Source organism: Cladophialophora immunda (assembly GCF_000835495.1).
Source record: "Cladophialophora immunda strain CBS 83496 unplaced genomic scaffold supercont1.3, whole genome shotgun sequence".
Taxonomy (NCBI): Eukaryota; Fungi; Ascomycota; class Eurotiomycetes; order Chaetothyriales; family Herpotrichiellaceae; genus Cladophialophora; species Cladophialophora immunda.
Window position 1 is genome coordinate 5,543,446 of NW_015622543.1, and position 16,819 is coordinate 5,560,264.

The following is a 16,819-nucleotide window of genomic DNA, read 5'->3' on the forward strand; positions in this document are numbered from 1 at the left end:
AGGTCACTGCTCCTTGTTCCTTGCATAAGAAGACGTGCCAGAATAGTGCCCTTTCCTTGTGGTATATCATGCCAAAACTGCAAATTGAGATCCAACGACCCTATTGCTGTAGTATGATTTAGACTGTCCTAACCTACAGCTTGGATGAAGCCGTCGTTGAACCTTTACTGTCAAGATAGGCGAACTTTTCATACCATCTCAACGACTCCGGATTAATGATGGTCGAGCTCGGGGTGATCTTCTGTCCCGAAACAATTCTCTTGACCGGTAATTCTGTCTTCTTCCCGTTGACGGTAATGGGGATCTCAGGGGTCTCAAAGGTGAATTTGGGGACGTGTCTGGGACTCAGGTCTTGCCGGATGCGGTCATTGATGGCCTTTTTGAGCTCGGGTGTTAAGGTGTGGCCAGGTTTCAGCTTTAAGAAGAGCAAGACCTGCTCGTCGCGGTCCTGGGGCCGGCGCTGTCCGATGCATAGGCTGTCCTCAATTTCGGAGAAGACACTCAGCGAGTTGTAGATTTCTGCGCTCCCAAAACGGACACCTAGAATCACGTCAGTAACGAACTACCCTCGAGAGTGCGACCCGCAGCAGTAGAGGACGGCACGGACCTGAGGGGTTAAGGACACCGTCGCTCCGACCGAGGAACTGTATGCCTTGAGTTTGAGGGTCCATACGAATGTAGTCCCCTTGATGCCAAATGCCTAAGGAAAGTCAGTTTTGAACCAGGCCTTATTCTCGCTCCAGCAAATTTGAAATTACACCGTACCGGGGAATGTCTCGAAGTACGCCGCCTTGTACCGTTTACCGCCGTCGTCACCCCAAAAGAAGGCTGGCTGTGAAGGGAATGGCGCCGTGGCAACAAGCTCACCGGGCTCGCCCGTGGCCTCAATGGGCTTGCCGTCGTCAGAATATATCTGCACTTTCATCCCCAGTGTTCGCGCTTGGCACCAGCCCGCATATACCGGTAGATTGGGTGTACCTCCGACGACTGTTTTGGTAGACAATGTCAATTCATGTTCCCAAATTCCGGCATAGTGCCTCACGGGCCGGACGACTTACAAGCTCCTGCAATGTCGGTTCCTCCGGCTATGCTGCTGAGTTGAACCGGGCCGAACGTCTTATATACCCAGTAGTATTGTGGCTCCATCAGGACTGAGCCGGTACTAGTAATGACCTTCAGGCGGTTGATGCCGGACACGTCACCCTTGGTGATTCCAGCTTGCTCCAGGAGAGATAGATAATGGGCACTCGTGCCAAAGTGTGTGACTCCTTGATCGGCTAGGACTTTGAGGAACCGTAGGGGGCTGGGCTTGACCGGTGAGCCATCGTATAGGATCGATCTTGCCCCGCTGAGTAGCCCGGAGACGGAGTAGAGGTACATAATCCAACTCGTCTACAATTCGCCTAGTGTAAGCGAATGGTTATGATCAACCGCCCCCAAAGGTCAAACTTACGGTTGTGTATTGCAAGTAAACACTGCTTTTATTCATGTCGATGCATAGGATCTGCTCCAGCTTTTGCTTGAGTAGCACACCCCCGAGCGTATGAACCAGACATTTGGGTTGGCCGGTGGTTCCGGACGAGTAGACGATCACGAGCGGGTGTGAAAATGCCAGTTGTTCAAACGTGAGGTCGTCCGACACGCCTACGATAAAAGACTCGAGGGTGTGGAACACATCGCCATCCTGGCGAGCTCGGGGCTTGTCTCCATATCGCGCCATCAAGACTAATTCCTGGCAGCCGGCTTCCTTTCTGAGACGAGCGGCCACCGCCATTGCCTTGTCAAAGTAGGGAATCCGCTTGCCGTTGTAAACGACCCAGTCGTCGGCGAACAAGACCTTGGGCTTAACTTGGAGGAAGCGGTCCAAGATGGCCCGTTCGCCGACCTCGGGGGAACAAGAGGTGAAAATGGCGCCAATCGACGCCACTGCCACCAAGACGGTAAATGTGTTGATGCTGTTTGAGCCGACGCAGGCGACACGGTCTAGAGTCTGCACACCCGCGCGCCTCAAAGCATTTGCCAAAAGTCCGACGCGACGGCGAAGCCCAGGGAGAGAGACATGCTCGACTAGGTCTCCTCCTTCCCCAACCCACGTCAGGATAGGCGTGTCCGCGTCTTGCGGATCGCGATAGGCAGCCTCGAGGATGTTTTGGGCAAAATTCAATTTGGCTTCCGGGAACCACGTCGGTGTTGGCGTGAGCTGATTGACTTCGGACGTCGCGATGGCATAAGTTGGATGAACCGAGGCCTTGACCTTTGTAAACTCCCACACGAGCATCCAGAAATTATTCAAGCTCTCAGTCGACCACTTCCATAGATCATGATAGTCATCTACACGCAACAGGAGGCCGTCAGTGTGTTTCATAGGAGCCTCCCGGGGCCATTCGAAGCTTACTCAGCTGTAAATGGTGTCTTTCATTAGCAAGACGGCGGAAGGCCTCGATCGCGGTGGCAGCAACGTCTGGATGCTGCCAGACCTTGTTCAGCGGCGCCGACATTTGAAAGACCTCGGGTGACGCGAATAGATCGCAGGGGGAGTTGGGGACTGATGCGCGTTTCTGTACTCTAGGTAGGTCGCTGGATAAACACTAGACGTAATTGTTACTAAAGACGAGACTTGCTGTTTGTCTCAGCTTTCCTCCGAAGCTTGCGAAAAGAGTCTGGGCCAGGTTGACGATATACGGACGATTTTGGTGCAGTTCGGAGTTCACGGGGAGGCGGAGAGATTTCCGAATGTCGCTCGGCCTTCGGCCAATGCCTAGAGCGGGTGGAGAAGGCAGAGAGACTACGAGGTATACTGCCATTAAGAGCAGATCGATCTGAGACCACAGGGCATTCACGCAATTCACACCATTGCGCGAGGACTCTGAGACCCACCGGAGGGCTATCTGAAGAGACTCCCTTCACGTTTAAAGTGATCATCAAATAACTAGCTTATCGGCGCGATGCAGGTTGCAGAGTTTCGATTTCGAACTGCTTGCAATCCACTTCAAGGTAGTTGTTATCATACCCAGATGCATCCCTGCAACAAACAAGTAGATACGTAGTCAAGCTAGACCGCTCTTAAATGGATCAATTCCCCCGATGCATAGACCAATACTGCCAATTTTGAACCTCACTCCGTGGGATACGCGTACAAAATACTCGCTTCATCAGCACAGGGATTCTTGCCGTCACAGAATCGGGCCGTCCGAACAAGTCACTTCGGGAAAAACAGCATCGAGCCCACTCCAGAAGAAGGTAGTTGGGCTAACATTACGCCCAAAGGAACCCCAGACCCCGTCGAGATCATGGATGGGGTTGAGCAGATTGGCCTCAAACATGTCCGACGCAGTCTGCGTATGCGTCATCGGATGGATCGAGGTGGACGAACCGGACGGAACAGAGGCGAGGTTTGTTGCTGGAACGGGTGAGTGGAAGAGGTCTGCTAGAGACGTCCCTGCACAGCTAGACTTCAGGACGTCGAGCATTCGCCTAGTGACTGGAAAATGAGGCTGCACGGCCTCCAAGCTCTTGACCAGCGAGCGGATCCACGTCTGATCCCGTCGGCTTACCGCATCTTGCCCGTGCTGTGTTCGCTGAACATGCCGAATCAACGCGGTCGCTCCCACCACAGCGTTGTCAAGCATAATCGACGGGATCTTTTCCACTCCAAACGCCTCGCGATATGTGACCACCAGCCGAGCAATGCGCAGCGACGCTTGATAGATGGCGTTCCCAGAGTCCTTGGACATGACATCTGAGACGCCGTCGCCCGAAATCTGCGAGTATCTGCGTTTCCGAATATGGCGGGGTCGGGCCATTGCCTGGCTCAGGAGAATTTGGACTTTGCAATACTGCGTGTGCAAGCCGTACCCCGCCATGTCCAAGTTCGTCAAGTGTTTTTCGTCGTAGACCAGTTCAGGCGGGAGGTTATCGTACCAGGCTTGCACTTGCGCAAAGAGGCTTTGCAAGAGTTGCGAGGACGAGTCTGAGGGGTTGCCGTAGCCACTGTCCTGATTGTTCAGAACGTGGGATATCTGGCACATGGGCACGCATAGTCCGAGCCAGGCGTTGAGAAGTGGAGAATCCGATGGGCGGCGCTCGCGGCACCGTGCGGCGGCAATGTCCATGATGGACGCCGGGATGGAGCTCGGCCGACCTAGGTACAGAGTCCAGACACCTTCGTAGGTGATGCAGGCAGACAGGAGGGAGTATGCTAATGCGCTCTCTTTGGCGGTCTCTTCGTCCATCTTCCCATCCGTATCGCCATTACGGTCCGCCAGCTCATGCAGACCCAGGTCAGAAAGCATTCGGCACGCGATACCTATAACGGCTTAGTATGCCGGAAGTTTTGAGGGAAAGCCGCTCTCTCGGTCGATGGGCAACGACGAGTACTCACCACAGAATATCCACCCCGGTCGGTCGTTTCCCTGGGTCACTTCGTATTCACTGAGAAGCAAGAAGCCCTGAAGGTTGGCAGGCGTTGGGTCATGCAGACCCCCCAACACCTCGTTTTTGGCCAACTGGGCATATTCACGTCCGAGTGAGCGCACCGCGCTCGATGTCTGGAGCCGGGTCGCGCACGCCAACATGGTGTATTCGAGAAAGTCGCTATACCAGCGACTGTGAGTGCCCGGCTTTCGGTGCCCAGAGAAACATTCTTTGTCGACAATGTCGACCCATAGTGTCTGATACTTGAAAAAAGACTGGATCAAGTTGTTTCTCAGCTGAGGCGAATTGGCACCGAGATCGATGCCCAGCGTCACCACTTCGTCCGCACAAGCGGTCATCGAGCTGTCCGCTGAGCTCTCAACCGGAGACCCAACATGAGGATGGGATGTCAGACCGAAGAAGCTCGATATGTCGTCGGATCCTTTTTCTCGAGGACTTCCGGCGTTAACTGGATAGAATATGTTCGACCGTCGGTGCTGAGAGCCGAGCGAGGTCTCGGCAACGGGCTCGGGTTGTGGGTGGCTCAAAGCGGGAGGCGGTGGAGAAGGCTGTTGGATGCTCGGAGACTGGTTCGCACTTCAGGCCGTCAGAATATGCACAGTGCGAGTACGAGATTCGAGCTGGGGGTATGATCGCCCTTGGGCGTTGGTGTTTACTCGTAACTTACGGGTAGTCGGCTGGTATTGAAGTACCATCTTCTGCCGAGCCTTCAGCATTGTGGTTGTTCGACTGTGAAGGCCGCTGATCTCCTTGTCGGTGATTGAGAGACTCAAGGGCACGTATCCGCTGCTGGAGCTCGTCGACGTACTTCCAGCTCACAGACCTACAGTTTACCATGTCCAACGTCAGCTGATGGTTGGAATTGCGCGAGTTCCTTGGTTTCTGCGAACCTTCGGCCGTCCGACATCGGGTCTAGCTGGCAGGTTTGTCCTGTGCGTTGACACGGGGAACAGGATTGCGTCGAGGGAAGAAATTGCGCATCGCACTGGAGTGCTTCTCTCAGTACGAGTAAAATCCACGAGATGCATCAGTAGCACAATTTGACCAACCTTGACTTTGCGCAATCGACAGTTTTGACAGGCAATTGAAGCCCGAGCTGGCTTATGAGCGGCGCCGGCATCAGAGCCAGTGTTCCGTCTGGCCATGACCGAATGAGTGAGATATTGCGAGATCAAAGCACAGGCTGACCCAGAATTGCAAGGGAACGGTGAGGTTGAAGATGGGAAAATTGGAAAAAGCGCGCACCAAAGTGGAGGGGCTACAAGCCCAAGGGCTTCAGGAGGGTAGGGGTCTCCGTACTACTTCCCCGTATGTCGCAGCAGGTGGTGATGGTGGGGTACCCCGGCTTCGAAACGATGCCTTTGGCTACTCCACTTCAGTCGCCCCGGACCAACTCCCATCGGGCGAACTTCTAATGGGCCAACCATTAATGGACCGGTGTCGCCACACACAGACCTCTCTCAATTTCTTCCATCCTCGTCGACGTCGACGTCGACGTCGTTTACATGCCATTTGAGTAGACATACTTACAAATGCAGTAGACCCTAACACGAGCTAGTTATAATCGAAAATATACAAGTATACCACGTATGATAAAATAAGCTTCAAAGTCTCGGCCGGTCGGGTTGCAAAGGAATCACTTGAAACCCGAGCTACGTCACGTCAGGGTCTGATCGTAACTCAGTCGCGATTTTCGAGCTTTTTGATATATGATCGCCCCGTGATATCGCGTCCGAGAACTCTGATTTGTGCAGACTCCCTTTCCAGATATTTGCCGTGTGAACATTGCAACAGATAAAATGAGATCGAAAAAGGCGTTGTAGGGCATCAGGCGAAGTATTCTCAGCGCGGAGGTATTCAATGTTTCTACCTACCTTCTGATAGTATATCTGGATGGCGATTCAAGAAGCGATGAATCCAGTCAACACCATCCCAAGAGGATTCTCCCGAGGCTTGTGATATTAGCCCTGCGAATTCGCGGACTTCAGCCAAGAGTGAGGGGCGCCAGTGGTATCGAGATCGGTAATACGTCGAATGAGTAGTGCCTCTTGTATAGGGCAAAGAATATGGTGCTTTTCTCTTGCTTCTTGTCGAGTACGGCCGAGGGTGGTTCGACTGACTTGGAACCCAGAGGGCGCGACAACGCCGACTGCGGTGCAGCTCAGTAGATTGTAGACGAGTCCAGTCGACTACTACAATGTCAGGCAACGTACAAGTACGGAAACACCCGGCTTTAGGAATGCTATAGCCTACCGCACATGTCCAGGTTCTTACAAGGGATCTCACGACGAGATATCATGAGTCCGTACTTCGTGGCTTCACCTCGAAGGATAGAGTTGATCATTCCCGATTACCGCGGCTATGTCTTCGCCGCAGGATCCACCCGTTTATGGACTGTCGGGGAAAGATTAGGTGTCGGCCCCGAAGACACAGCATGATATTCGGGTGGGTTTTCCGAGATCAGTCTTCGGACGACTTCGGCACTCTGGCAATAGCCGTCGAAGATTAGCGTCGGTGGATGCCGATGGGCTGCCGGACACGGGGTATGGGGTCTGAGGAGAGGTTCTAGGCAATGGCTGGAACGACGGACCAAGCACGAGTATCGGCGGCCAGTCGCAGACCTCACGTCCAGATAGGCTCATCTATACACCGAGAACCGATACCGATTGGGCAGGAGAAGCCGCGACACGCAGACAGAAAGGTTACTGGGTGGAAACTGCATTGTGTACAGAACGGAGAGCTCGCTTTGGTCGCGTGTGGAATGAAGGTATCCTAATTTCTATCTCGCTGCGAACAGTCGTTTATGCTACGCTGATGGGGTTGTCCAAAAACTTCACGGGCACGTCAACGAATTTGCTCCTCAAGTATTCGGCCACCCCTTTGCCCAGCATGTCGATTCTGGTGCTGCTGGCGGCACCCCCTCCCAGGAAGTCGAGGAACCGGAAATGGACGGCCCAAATGTTGGGGAACTCGCATCGCTCCACTGTCGTGCCTGGCTTGATATCCTCGCCCATGAGCTCGGTGATTTTGGACACGGTCAGATATGACTGCAGCCACTTGAACTCCTCGCTGCTGCGGACGAACAGGCCCACATTACAGTTGTCGCCCTTGTCGCCCGATCTGCCATGGGCCACCGAGCCGAGAGGCACAAACTTGGTCGGTCCGAACGTCTCCAGTGGCGTGGGTGTGTCGGTTTCTTTGCTGGGCCTCTTGCCTGGGGGCGGTCTGGTGATGCCGTGATGCTTGATGGCAATTTCCTTTCCGTCCAGGACGACTCGGTGCTTCAGATCGGTGTAATTGATCAGGCCCGGGAATAGCTCCATAAACATCTTGGGCAACATTGTTCGGAAGTCCAGGGACATGTGGTATCCTATTGTGCAACACTCGGTGTCAGCGAACCCTCTAACCTGCCTCGACCAGCCCCAAAACCGTGCACTTACCGGCGTAGAACTGCATTCGAAGCGCATAGACATGTTTTCGGAACACGTCTTCACGGATGTCTTCCTTGTTCCGTGCTTTGACGAGCACTCTATAGCCCACCGTACCCAGGGACTGACGAGGGGGGTTCATGGCAGCAGAACCGTGTCTCTCGATGCTCAATTCGGAGAAATTGGCGTCCTTGAAGGCGTACTCCAGTTGCTGACGCATGAACTGCTCCTTGGCGTCGATGTCGAGCCCGTTCATGTAGAAGGTTGTCTCTGCCTGATAACCTCCGATTGCAACCACAATGGCTTTGGTGGTAGGAGGTGGGGGGGTTCCTACGGCTCCCGACACTAGTACCCTATCTTTTTTATCCGTGTTCACAATCCGGACGTTGGTGATGTCGGCAGACACGTCGGAATTGATGTACTGGGTCCCTTGTATCTCGTAAAGAAACTGTGCGCGCACATTCATCTCATCCACGAATCCCGTTGTCCCGGGATGTTTCGTAATGACAACTGTCCCATCGCTGGCGATCTCTGCAATGGGAAAGCCCAAGTCCACAAGGCCCTCTAGTCGTGGCCTGACGCCGGAGAAGTTGGCGCCGGTCACGTAGGGACCACATTCAATTAGATCTAAAACCTCGTGAGATGGCCGTCAGTAAAGCGTGTATCTCGACTTACGTCCACCGATGAGGGCGCCAGCCAACTCATCCCATGCATCGTGAGGCCAGTTGTGCCACCAGGCGGCCAGCCCAATGACGGGGCTAGCATCTGTGACTCGACCGCAAATGACAATATCTGCCCCGTTCCGGAGAGCCTCGACAATGCCCCAGGCCCCAATGTAAGCAACTCCGCAGTAGGGCTTCCGGTCCCAGTCCCCCAACTTACGCTCCGGATGGTCGAGATGGACAATCCCGCCGAGCTCTTGCTGACGGGCCGGGTCGGTAACGATTTCTGATATATCGTCGCCTTGGACATATGCCACCTTGAGATGGCCCTGGCCGTGCTTCTTGCAAATCTCCATGGCCATTCTGGCGCATTCAGGAGTGTTGAGGGCGCCGGCATTGGTGACGCATTTGATCTTTTTCTCGGCGATGATATCGATGCAGTCATCCAACTGTTCGAGAAATCCCACCTCGTAGCCCTTGGTCGGGTCGTCGTGCTTGCGGATGGCATTCCAGGCAATGTTCAGCTCCGACAGCCAGTCTCCGGCAATGGCATCCAAGTAGCCTTCGGTCACCATGCGATGCCTGGGTGCCTTCGTCAGTCTAGGACAGCCACATCAGGCTGAATCTCACATTGCATAGGGGCAGTCTTCCATCGCCCCAGCAACATTGCCTATGACGATAGGCGGCCGGGTCTCCGTCGTCCTTGCTGGAGCCATGATGTTTCAGTCAGCTTGCTCACTGTCAATTCTTGCAGATTGTAGATGGAGGAATGAACTGGGAACAAGTCAAGTCAAGAGTCTCAAGAACAGAAAACCACGTTTCTAGTATTCGATCTGCCACGATTCAGCTGTCGCGAATCGAAGTCTCGGCTCAACTTGAGAACCCACCAGCTCGCGGTCGCCATGCTTCGGATGTGTAAACTCTTTCATGAAGAGTGCGCGCGACTCTCTTGTCTGTGAGGAGGGGACGCCTCCTGGGCCTGGATCTTGAAGTGGAGACATGAAGCTCGGCAAACGCCGAAAAAAAAAAACAGCGGGAAGACCGCACAAAGAGGCAGAGGCACATGGCGAATCTATGCCTCATTTGGCAGTCACCATCCTCCAACCGTAGGGCAGTACTGCGTCGTGAGAAGGAGTCCTGCAGAATCAATTTCAGTTATATATCCATACCTGCATATGTTAATTTTTACGCTCACACCAAGTCGTGAACTAGCCATCATACCAGTCACTAGGAAGCGTTCAGGGGTGGAAGGTGCAGGCCACACATGTGAAGGAGACGTGAACTAGCCATCATATCATTCACTAGGAAACGTTCAGGGGTAGGAGATGCAAGCCTCGTATATAAAGAAGAAGACAAATCACCCTCAAATAGCTGTCCTGACAGCCGGGGTCGCTTGTCCTCCGCATAGTTTAGGGGGTTGCGCTTATAAGACGATGCCGAGCATCGCAGGGCAATGGAGCAGTTAGCGGAGACGGAACTCCGTTCGACCGAGGTTATCTATATTTTCCTATTACCAGATCTTCGTGGTGAATGCCGGCCTTGTTGACGTCCTTTCCCTTCGTTTTCATCTTTATTCCTTGTCCGATCCAGCCTTATCGTGCCTCTGAGCAACTCTATCGATCGAAAGAACCTGTCGAAAGAATCCGATCCTTTGCTTGCAGACCAAATATCTGGTGTTCGGGATGCAGGCCTGTGATCGGTGCCATGCCCGCAAAACCCGGTGCGACCGGCGAATCCCTCGTTGCGGCGGCTGTGAGAAAGCCGGAGCCTTATGCCTCCATGTTGACAAGCTCCGGTCACGTAATCTGCCCCGGGGATATGTCGAAAGCGTCGAGAGCGCTCTGAAGAAAGCAGAGGACCACAACCTTGAGCTCGAGCGACAGATCGCGGCGCTGCGCGGCCAGCTCGCCGAGAATAGAAATGTGACCAGCACACAGCCGGTCGTGGCCATGGCCACAACCCCCGGACATGATACCACCTCTCCCCTGAACTCTCAGAATGAGAATCTGGACTTGCACTCCAGCGTCCTGGGCAACCGTACCTCCAGCAGTGCACCCCTTACCTCCTGCCACCACCAGCGTGGCAGAACCCCTGCCGATGATGCCGTGGTCGGCGAAGTGGGATATCTCACCTTGACAGCTGTCGGCGAGACACGCTACCTGGGGGCTAGCAGTGGCATGGGTCTGGCAAACATTATCGGCTCCGTACTTGATCCACAAAACGTCGACCCCAATTGGATCGAAAACAGCGGCAACAACATACAGTCTGATGTGCGCAGCCCACAACCTAGCAACACCACACCGAGCGAGGCGCCCTTCCCGCCTCGCCATATTGCAATGCAGATCATCGAGGCCTACTTCCAGCATACTCATCTGACCTTCCCGCTGCTTCACCGGCCTAGCTTCCTAGCGGCCGTGGAAGAGATCTACAACAACCCGAATTACTATTCGATGCATCCCTTCGATGCCTTTACCTTTGACATGGTGCTGTCGATAGGGGGATCCAATTTCAACCGGTTCGAAGAGTCGGTGGCTGACGCAGCACGCCATTATGCACGGGCCCGGACCAAGCTCAATGCTGTTCTCAAAATGGGAGGACTGATTCCTCTCCATGCCATCACCCTGCTCTCGCAGCACGGCATCTTCAGTAATCTTCGAGATACCAGTGCGAGTATCTGGCACCTCATCGGCATTGGTGCCCGCATTTGCGTTGAGCTGGGCCTTCACCTGGAACCCAAGCGGTCCAATCTTCAATCGGGGCCAGGCTCGGCTCTCAGCGTGCCCATCACTTTTGAGGCAGAAATGCGGAAGCGGACCTTTTGGTGCTTCTATAATCTGGACAGGTTCGTCGCCGCTGCCGCCGGTTTCTCTCGTGAAAGGTGCACTGCTGATAAGTCATAGGGTTGTTAGCTTCACGCTGGGACGGCCAGTTGCCCTGCGAGACGAAGACATCAGCCTCTCATTACCTTCTCACTTGGAGGACGAAGAGTTTGGGCCAGATCGGCCGATCCAGCCTCCATACGAGTCGGACGAGCCCAAGATCTCCCCTTTCCTCCACTTGATTCGGATGAGACGTTTGTCGGGTAAGATTCTCAGCACGCTGTACGTGGCAAACCAAAAGAGCGACATTCCACTTGAGGACAAGGTCCGGGTTCGCCAGCAACTGTATGAAGAAATCATGGCCTGGAAGGAGGCCACCAGTCTGTTGAAGCTGGACCAACAAGTCCACCAGGGCTCGGGCTATGTGTCTTGCTTCTTGACGCCCGCCTGGTATACTGCCGTGGCAAACAACGCCCTCCTTCTTCTCTATCGCCCTTCTCCCTACCTGCCATACCCGGTGACGCCGACAAATCCCGAAACCGGCGAATCGGGTGACCTCCAGCAATTGTTCTCGGCGGCAAAGGCGTCGATCACGTCGTACTATGAGCTCCATCGGAAGCGACGACTAAATTACTCGTGGATCACGCTGCACGGCATTTTTATCGCCGGCCTCGCCTATGTGTACGGCATCGGCCTGGCACTCAAGGACACGACGCAGAGGGCGCCGGTCCCGGACTACCTGGACATCATCAATGACACCCGCGCGTGCTCCAACATCCTGGTGGCCATTTGTGAGCGCTGGAGCGTGGCTCGCAGCTCCTGTGAACTCTTCAATCGCCTCAGCAACGCCGTAATCAGAGACGCCGTCAACGAGGTGGCCAAAAAGGACAATTTCAGCGGCGGCCAGGGCCTTCCTCGGCCCAAGTCTTCGACGACAGGCGACGCCCCCGTCGCCTTGTCGGCGTTTGCGAGTACCAACACCAACAACCACATCGACAGCGGCCATGTACAGCAAGATGTACCTTCTACAGATCAGCAAGGTCCTCGGAACTACCGCTCAACGTCGTCCACGGCTCTGCCTGGCTTTTCGGACCAATTTGACCACGTTTTCGTGGCCGAGGAGTTTCGGCACTTTTCCAACGGCTTTGAGTTTCCGCCCCTAGGAAACCAACATCTGCCGAGCGAGTTGGTGGCCGGATTTTCGCAAGACTGGCCTTTCAACGACGCCTCATTCTCTCTACAGCCGGGCTATAGCGGCTTTACGCCAGGAGAACAGGAAATGTTGTGGTAGTTCTCGGATTGTCCTGTCTTTGGGATATGGCAAAAAGAATTCTAACTGTAGCAAATCTATGACGAACGAACCTGATCCTTCTTCGAGAGCGAGTCCTGCTGACTCTTTTCAATGTCACCGTCCGGGCCCCCTTCACGTGGCTCGCTGCCCGTCGAAGATGATTTCTTCAAAATCTCGGGCTTGAATTGGTCCAGGGTATACACGTTCGACGTGAAGAACTAAGGTCCATTCGCCTTCATCATCAGCATCATCTTTACTATCACCAAACTGGGCATGCGGTAAGGTTATGAAAACCACCTTGGGAAAAAGCCTGGTTAACTGGCCGTCAGTGGCTCTTGGGCCCTGCCGGATTTAGGCCCCCACGCTATTGGCCTGCTTGTCAGAATCGTAGACGACCGTGAACCCCTGCAAGGTCTCGAGTGCTTTGCGGCACTCTTGCTCGTACATGGCGATGCCTCCCAGGTAGTTGAGCTGCTCCCTCTTCTTGCCGGGGATGTTGGCGCCCATGTACCAGGAATCGGTCAAGGGCAGGAGGGTCTTGTTGTTCGCGTCTTGAATTGCCTGTTTCCACTGCTCCTCGGCACTGTGCTGTGCTTCGATCGACTTGACACCCTCGTCGCTGAGTTTCTTGATTAAGTCAACGACAATGTCGACCTGGCTTTCAATGAAGACGGGCCCGTTGGTGAATGCCGTGGGTGCTGGCAGAGGAGAGAGTTAGAGAGAGGGGCCCATAATCTCAAAGACGAAAAAAAGTGTATATATAACGGGGGGAAAACTTTTACCTTGAGGTCCATAGATCAAAAACATATTCGGGCAGCCGCTGCAGCACAGACCCAGATGGGTGAAGACGCCGTCCTTCCAGCGCTCTCGAAAGGTCAGGCCGTCTCGGCCGTGGACGTCCATATTCGTCAAGCTCCCCGTCATGGCGTCAAAGCCCGTGGCCATAACCACCGTGTCGAACTCGCGCTCTACGGCTTGCCCGTCCGGGCCGTCCTTAGTGATGATACCCCCCGCGGTAAATTCTTGAATAGGGGTGGCCTTGAGGTCCACAATGTCAACATTGTCCTGATCGAGGCACTCGTAATAGTCCTGTTCCAGACTACTTCTCTTGGTCCCAAAGGCGAAGGGGGCCTTCTCCGGCACGAGAAAGGCCGCCTTAGCCGGGTTCTTCAGCCTCGGGCGCGTCTTCTTGGCCCAGAACTCATACATAAGCTTGTTGGCCTTCTCGTTAACTAGGAAGTCGCGATAGTTTGCCTGGTTGAAGTTGAAGCCTCCTCGGTTCCACAGCTCCTCCCAGAGCTCTTCGCGTTCCTGGTCACTCAATTCAAACACCGAGCCCGGCTGCGGGTCGTAGCCCAGACCCGATTTTGACTGTCGACAGTACGCAAACATACTCCGATAGGTTGACTTATTCACCCGTTGCTCAAACTCGGTGAGGGGACGCTGGAACATAGGTAGCGAGATGCTGGCGGTCCGGATGTAGACGGTTAGCTTACTCGCCACTTTGGCGATCTCTTGGGTGCACTGAACCGCCGTCGCACCGGATCCGATGATGGCGACGCGTTTGTTCTCGATATTTGCGACCTTAGGCCAGCGAGTCGAGTGGATCAGTTGTCCCTGGAATTTGTCTAGGTTCTTGAAATCGGGGTAGTGTGGCTTGAACGAACTCCCCGTGGCGCAGATGAGGTACTTGCAGACGGTTTTGTCGCCTTTCTCCGTCGTGACAGTCCATCTGGCCGTGGCTTCGTCGTACCCAGCGCCTACGACGTTGGCCGAGTAAGTGATATGTTTCGATAGATCCAACGTTTTGTCCACGTGGTGGAAATAGGCCTTCAATTCGTCACCGCTGGGGAATCTTTCAGTCCAGTTCCACTTCCGCCAGACCTCGGGCATCGAGAATTGGTAGTATGGAATCTCCGAGTCGACGCGGGCCCCGGGGTAGTTGTTCCAGTGCCAGACCCCTCCAAGTGTGGTGCCCGCCTCCAAAACGTGGACCTTCAGGCCCAGCTGGCGGAACTTGTATAGCGCATAGCACCCGCCGAAGCCGGCGCCAATGATGAGAACATCGAGGTCTGTAGATTCTAGAGGCGTGATCATGGCTGAGCTCTCGAGTTGTATGCGGGTGATTCCTATCAGATTGGGGCCACCTTTGGCGAGTTTGGCACTTTCAAAACTTTCCGGGTCAACGGGCAGACATTGATATATTGGCTGAAGTTGGCGGCATCGATTTCCTGTCCTCCCTCTGCAGAAATGGGTCGATACCCGGGGATGGAGACCCGGGTGGACCGAGATGGGGTGATGCTTGGAGTCCGGAGATGCTACCACGAACAAAACGCGGGTGGGAAAGAGTGGGATGTCAGCTCTCGGTCTATGCCGATGCTCTGGAGTTCGTCCAGTGTAGCCTGACACTTGGCTGTCATAGAACCATCTCGATCTCGACTCTATTCTCAGTCTTGAATTTTGCTGAAGTGTATTCGGCCGAACAGTGGTGGTGTTGAGGAGCCCGTAGAGCCACGCCAGTGACTGAAGAGATGCCAAACTCTAGATGGACCTGGATGATCTCAGCCTGTTGGCTTCCAAAACCTCCCCGGATAAAGGCACATCGTAGATTTGCCCCGCTATCCAAACCCAAACGCCTCTAGATAGTTTTAAAGCGTTACCACTCTGTAGTTTTGACAACAACCGAGAACAGATTTGCGTGCAAACAAGACATCATCTCCTCTCCCCATTAAAGTCTCGAGCAAATCTTCCTTGCAGACCACGACCATGAGTGTAGCTCCGCGCCTCAACTTCCCGGAAGGGATGCTAGCAGGTAAATGCAGCCAGAGGCTCGAAAGAACAGAACTATAGAAGTCCGCTAACCGACAATCCCAGGGCAAACGGCCATTATCACGGGCGCGGGCCAAGGCATCGGCGCTGAGACAGCAGCAGTATTTGCGCGCGAGGGGTGTAAGGTCGTCATTGCAGACATTGATGCCGGTAACTACCACCTTGACCAAACAATGGTTCTTTCCAGAGCTGAGAGTGATGTTAATGCTCGCCCTCCGGTTGGGCCCTGCCACCAGCCAAAGCAGAGAAGACTGCCCAGGCCATCAATGCGGATGGAGGCGCTGCGATTGCCGTTGCCGGAGACATCACAGTCAACGAAGACATTGACAAGCTGGTCCAAAAAGCCAGTGAGTTTGGCGGTGGTAAGATCCACATCATCGTCAACAATGCAGGTTATGCATGGGACGACCCGGTCGAGAAGATTCAGGATAAGCAGTGGGGTGAGAGTGCATTGTGCCTTGTCCGTCCATGGATCTAACGGAACGCCAGAAACCATCATCACGCTACACAACACGGCGCCGTTCAAGCTCATCCGGGCAGTGGCGCCATACTTTATGGTCAAGGACGGCGAACCCAGGAACATTGTCAACATCTCTTCTACATCTGGCATCTACGGCAACGCGGGACAGGCCAGCTATGCTCTGGCCAAAGCCGGGCTGGTAGGCTTGACCAAAACACTGGCCCAGGAATGGGGGCCCGGGTACAGTGTGAGAGCCAACAGTATGCCATGACCCCTTCTTCTGTCGACAGCCATTCGAGACTGACCACGATTTTTGTTATTTTTGCCAGCGGTCGCGTTCGGAGCTATCAAAACCAGACTAACCCAAGCTCCTGCCGGTGGCTACGTGGTGAGGCCCGACGGCACCAAGCATGCTGTTGGATTCCACGGCGGCTACGACGAAGCAGAAGCGAAATGGTATGTGTAACGGTGATCCAAAAAAAAATCAGCAAACCTTCATCGTTCGAATCACACTGACCCCTGTACCACAAACTCATATAGGGCAAGCGAAATCCCTCTCCGCCGGATTGGGACTCCCACGGATGCTGCACGCGCTACCCTTGGGGTGGTCTCTCCTCTCTTCGGATATGTGACTGGACAGGTGAGTCTAAGCAATCAGTTTGCAGCGAGAAAAGCGATGCTGATGATCGGAACTTTACAGACAATCATGGTAAGTCGGGCTTACACCAGGTTCCTAGTCATCGGACTTCTAATCACCAGTGAAGGTATCTGGAGGGAGAGGTGGCATGTAGTTTTCAAGTATAGCCCTTGCAAGCGAAGTATACAATAACCCCGTTGGCTCAAAGTCCATATCGAATAGACGATTGGATGATCTTGGTTTAGAAAAGAAGGTATTC

The 16,819-nt window shown here is 54.1% G+C and overlaps 6 protein-coding genes across 6 annotated transcripts; 2 read left to right on the top strand and 4 right to left on the bottom strand.

Annotated features, from left to right (window-relative positions):
• Positions 1 to 133: 133 nt before the first annotated feature.
• On the bottom strand, positions 134 to 2,498 carry PV07_06265 (acetoacetate-CoA ligase; the record flags this gene model as incomplete). Its single annotated transcript, XM_016393223.1, has 6 exons — positions 134 to 540; positions 608 to 700; positions 766 to 987; positions 1,059 to 1,392; positions 1,454 to 2,331; positions 2,396 to 2,498. 6 exons carry the CDS (start codon positions 2,496 to 2,498, stop codon positions 134 to 136), a joined length of 2,037 nt encoding a protein of 678 aa, XP_016250742.1.
• A 675-nt stretch (positions 2,499 to 3,173) lies between these two features.
• PV07_06266 (uncharacterized protein) lies at positions 3,174 to 5,341 on the bottom strand (the record flags this gene model as incomplete). The annotated part of the gene is made up of 4 exons (XM_016393224.1): positions 3,174 to 4,306; positions 4,382 to 5,010; positions 5,102 to 5,257; positions 5,325 to 5,341. The coding sequence occupies 4 exons, from the start codon at positions 5,339 to 5,341 to the stop codon at positions 3,174 to 3,176; spliced, it is 1,935 nt and encodes a 644-aa protein (XP_016250743.1).
• A 1,894-nt stretch (positions 5,342 to 7,235) lies between these two features.
• PV07_06267 (uncharacterized protein) lies at positions 7,236 to 9,296 on the bottom strand (the record flags this gene model as incomplete). The annotated part of the gene is made up of 4 exons (XM_016393225.1): positions 9,155 to 9,296; positions 8,538 to 9,106; positions 7,875 to 8,489; positions 7,236 to 7,804 (listed from the first exon to the last, which is right to left on the bottom strand). The coding sequence occupies exons 1-4, from the start codon at positions 9,238 to 9,240 to the stop codon at positions 7,236 to 7,238; spliced, it is 1,839 nt and encodes a 612-aa protein (XP_016250744.1). The 5' UTR covers positions 9,241 to 9,296.
• A 910-nt stretch (positions 9,297 to 10,206) lies between these two features.
• PV07_06268 (uncharacterized protein) lies at positions 10,207 to 12,705 on the top strand (the record flags this gene model as incomplete). The annotated part of the gene is made up of 2 exons (XM_016393226.1): positions 10,207 to 11,366; positions 11,425 to 12,705. 2 exons carry the CDS (start codon positions 10,207 to 10,209, stop codon positions 12,632 to 12,634), a joined length of 2,370 nt encoding a protein of 789 aa, XP_016250745.1. The 3' UTR covers positions 12,635 to 12,705.
• A 156-nt stretch (positions 12,706 to 12,861) lies between these two features.
• On the bottom strand, positions 12,862 to 14,731 carry PV07_06269 (uncharacterized protein; the record flags this gene model as incomplete). Its single annotated transcript, XM_016393227.1, has 2 exons — positions 12,862 to 13,332; positions 13,417 to 14,731. 2 exons carry the CDS (start codon positions 14,729 to 14,731, stop codon positions 12,986 to 12,988), a joined length of 1,662 nt encoding a protein of 553 aa, XP_016250746.1. The 3' UTR covers positions 12,862 to 12,985.
• Positions 14,732 to 15,400: 669 nt separating this feature from the next.
• Positions 15,401 to 16,757, top strand: PV07_06270 (uncharacterized protein; the record flags this gene model as incomplete). Its single annotated transcript, XM_016393228.1, has 8 exons — positions 15,401 to 15,446; positions 15,509 to 15,613; positions 15,700 to 15,903; positions 15,953 to 16,183; positions 16,253 to 16,379; positions 16,464 to 16,563; positions 16,624 to 16,632; positions 16,688 to 16,757. 8 exons carry the CDS (start codon positions 15,401 to 15,403, stop codon positions 16,712 to 16,714), a joined length of 849 nt encoding a protein of 282 aa, XP_016250747.1. The 3' UTR covers positions 16,715 to 16,757.
• Between the last annotated feature and the right edge of the window lie 62 nt (positions 16,758 to 16,819).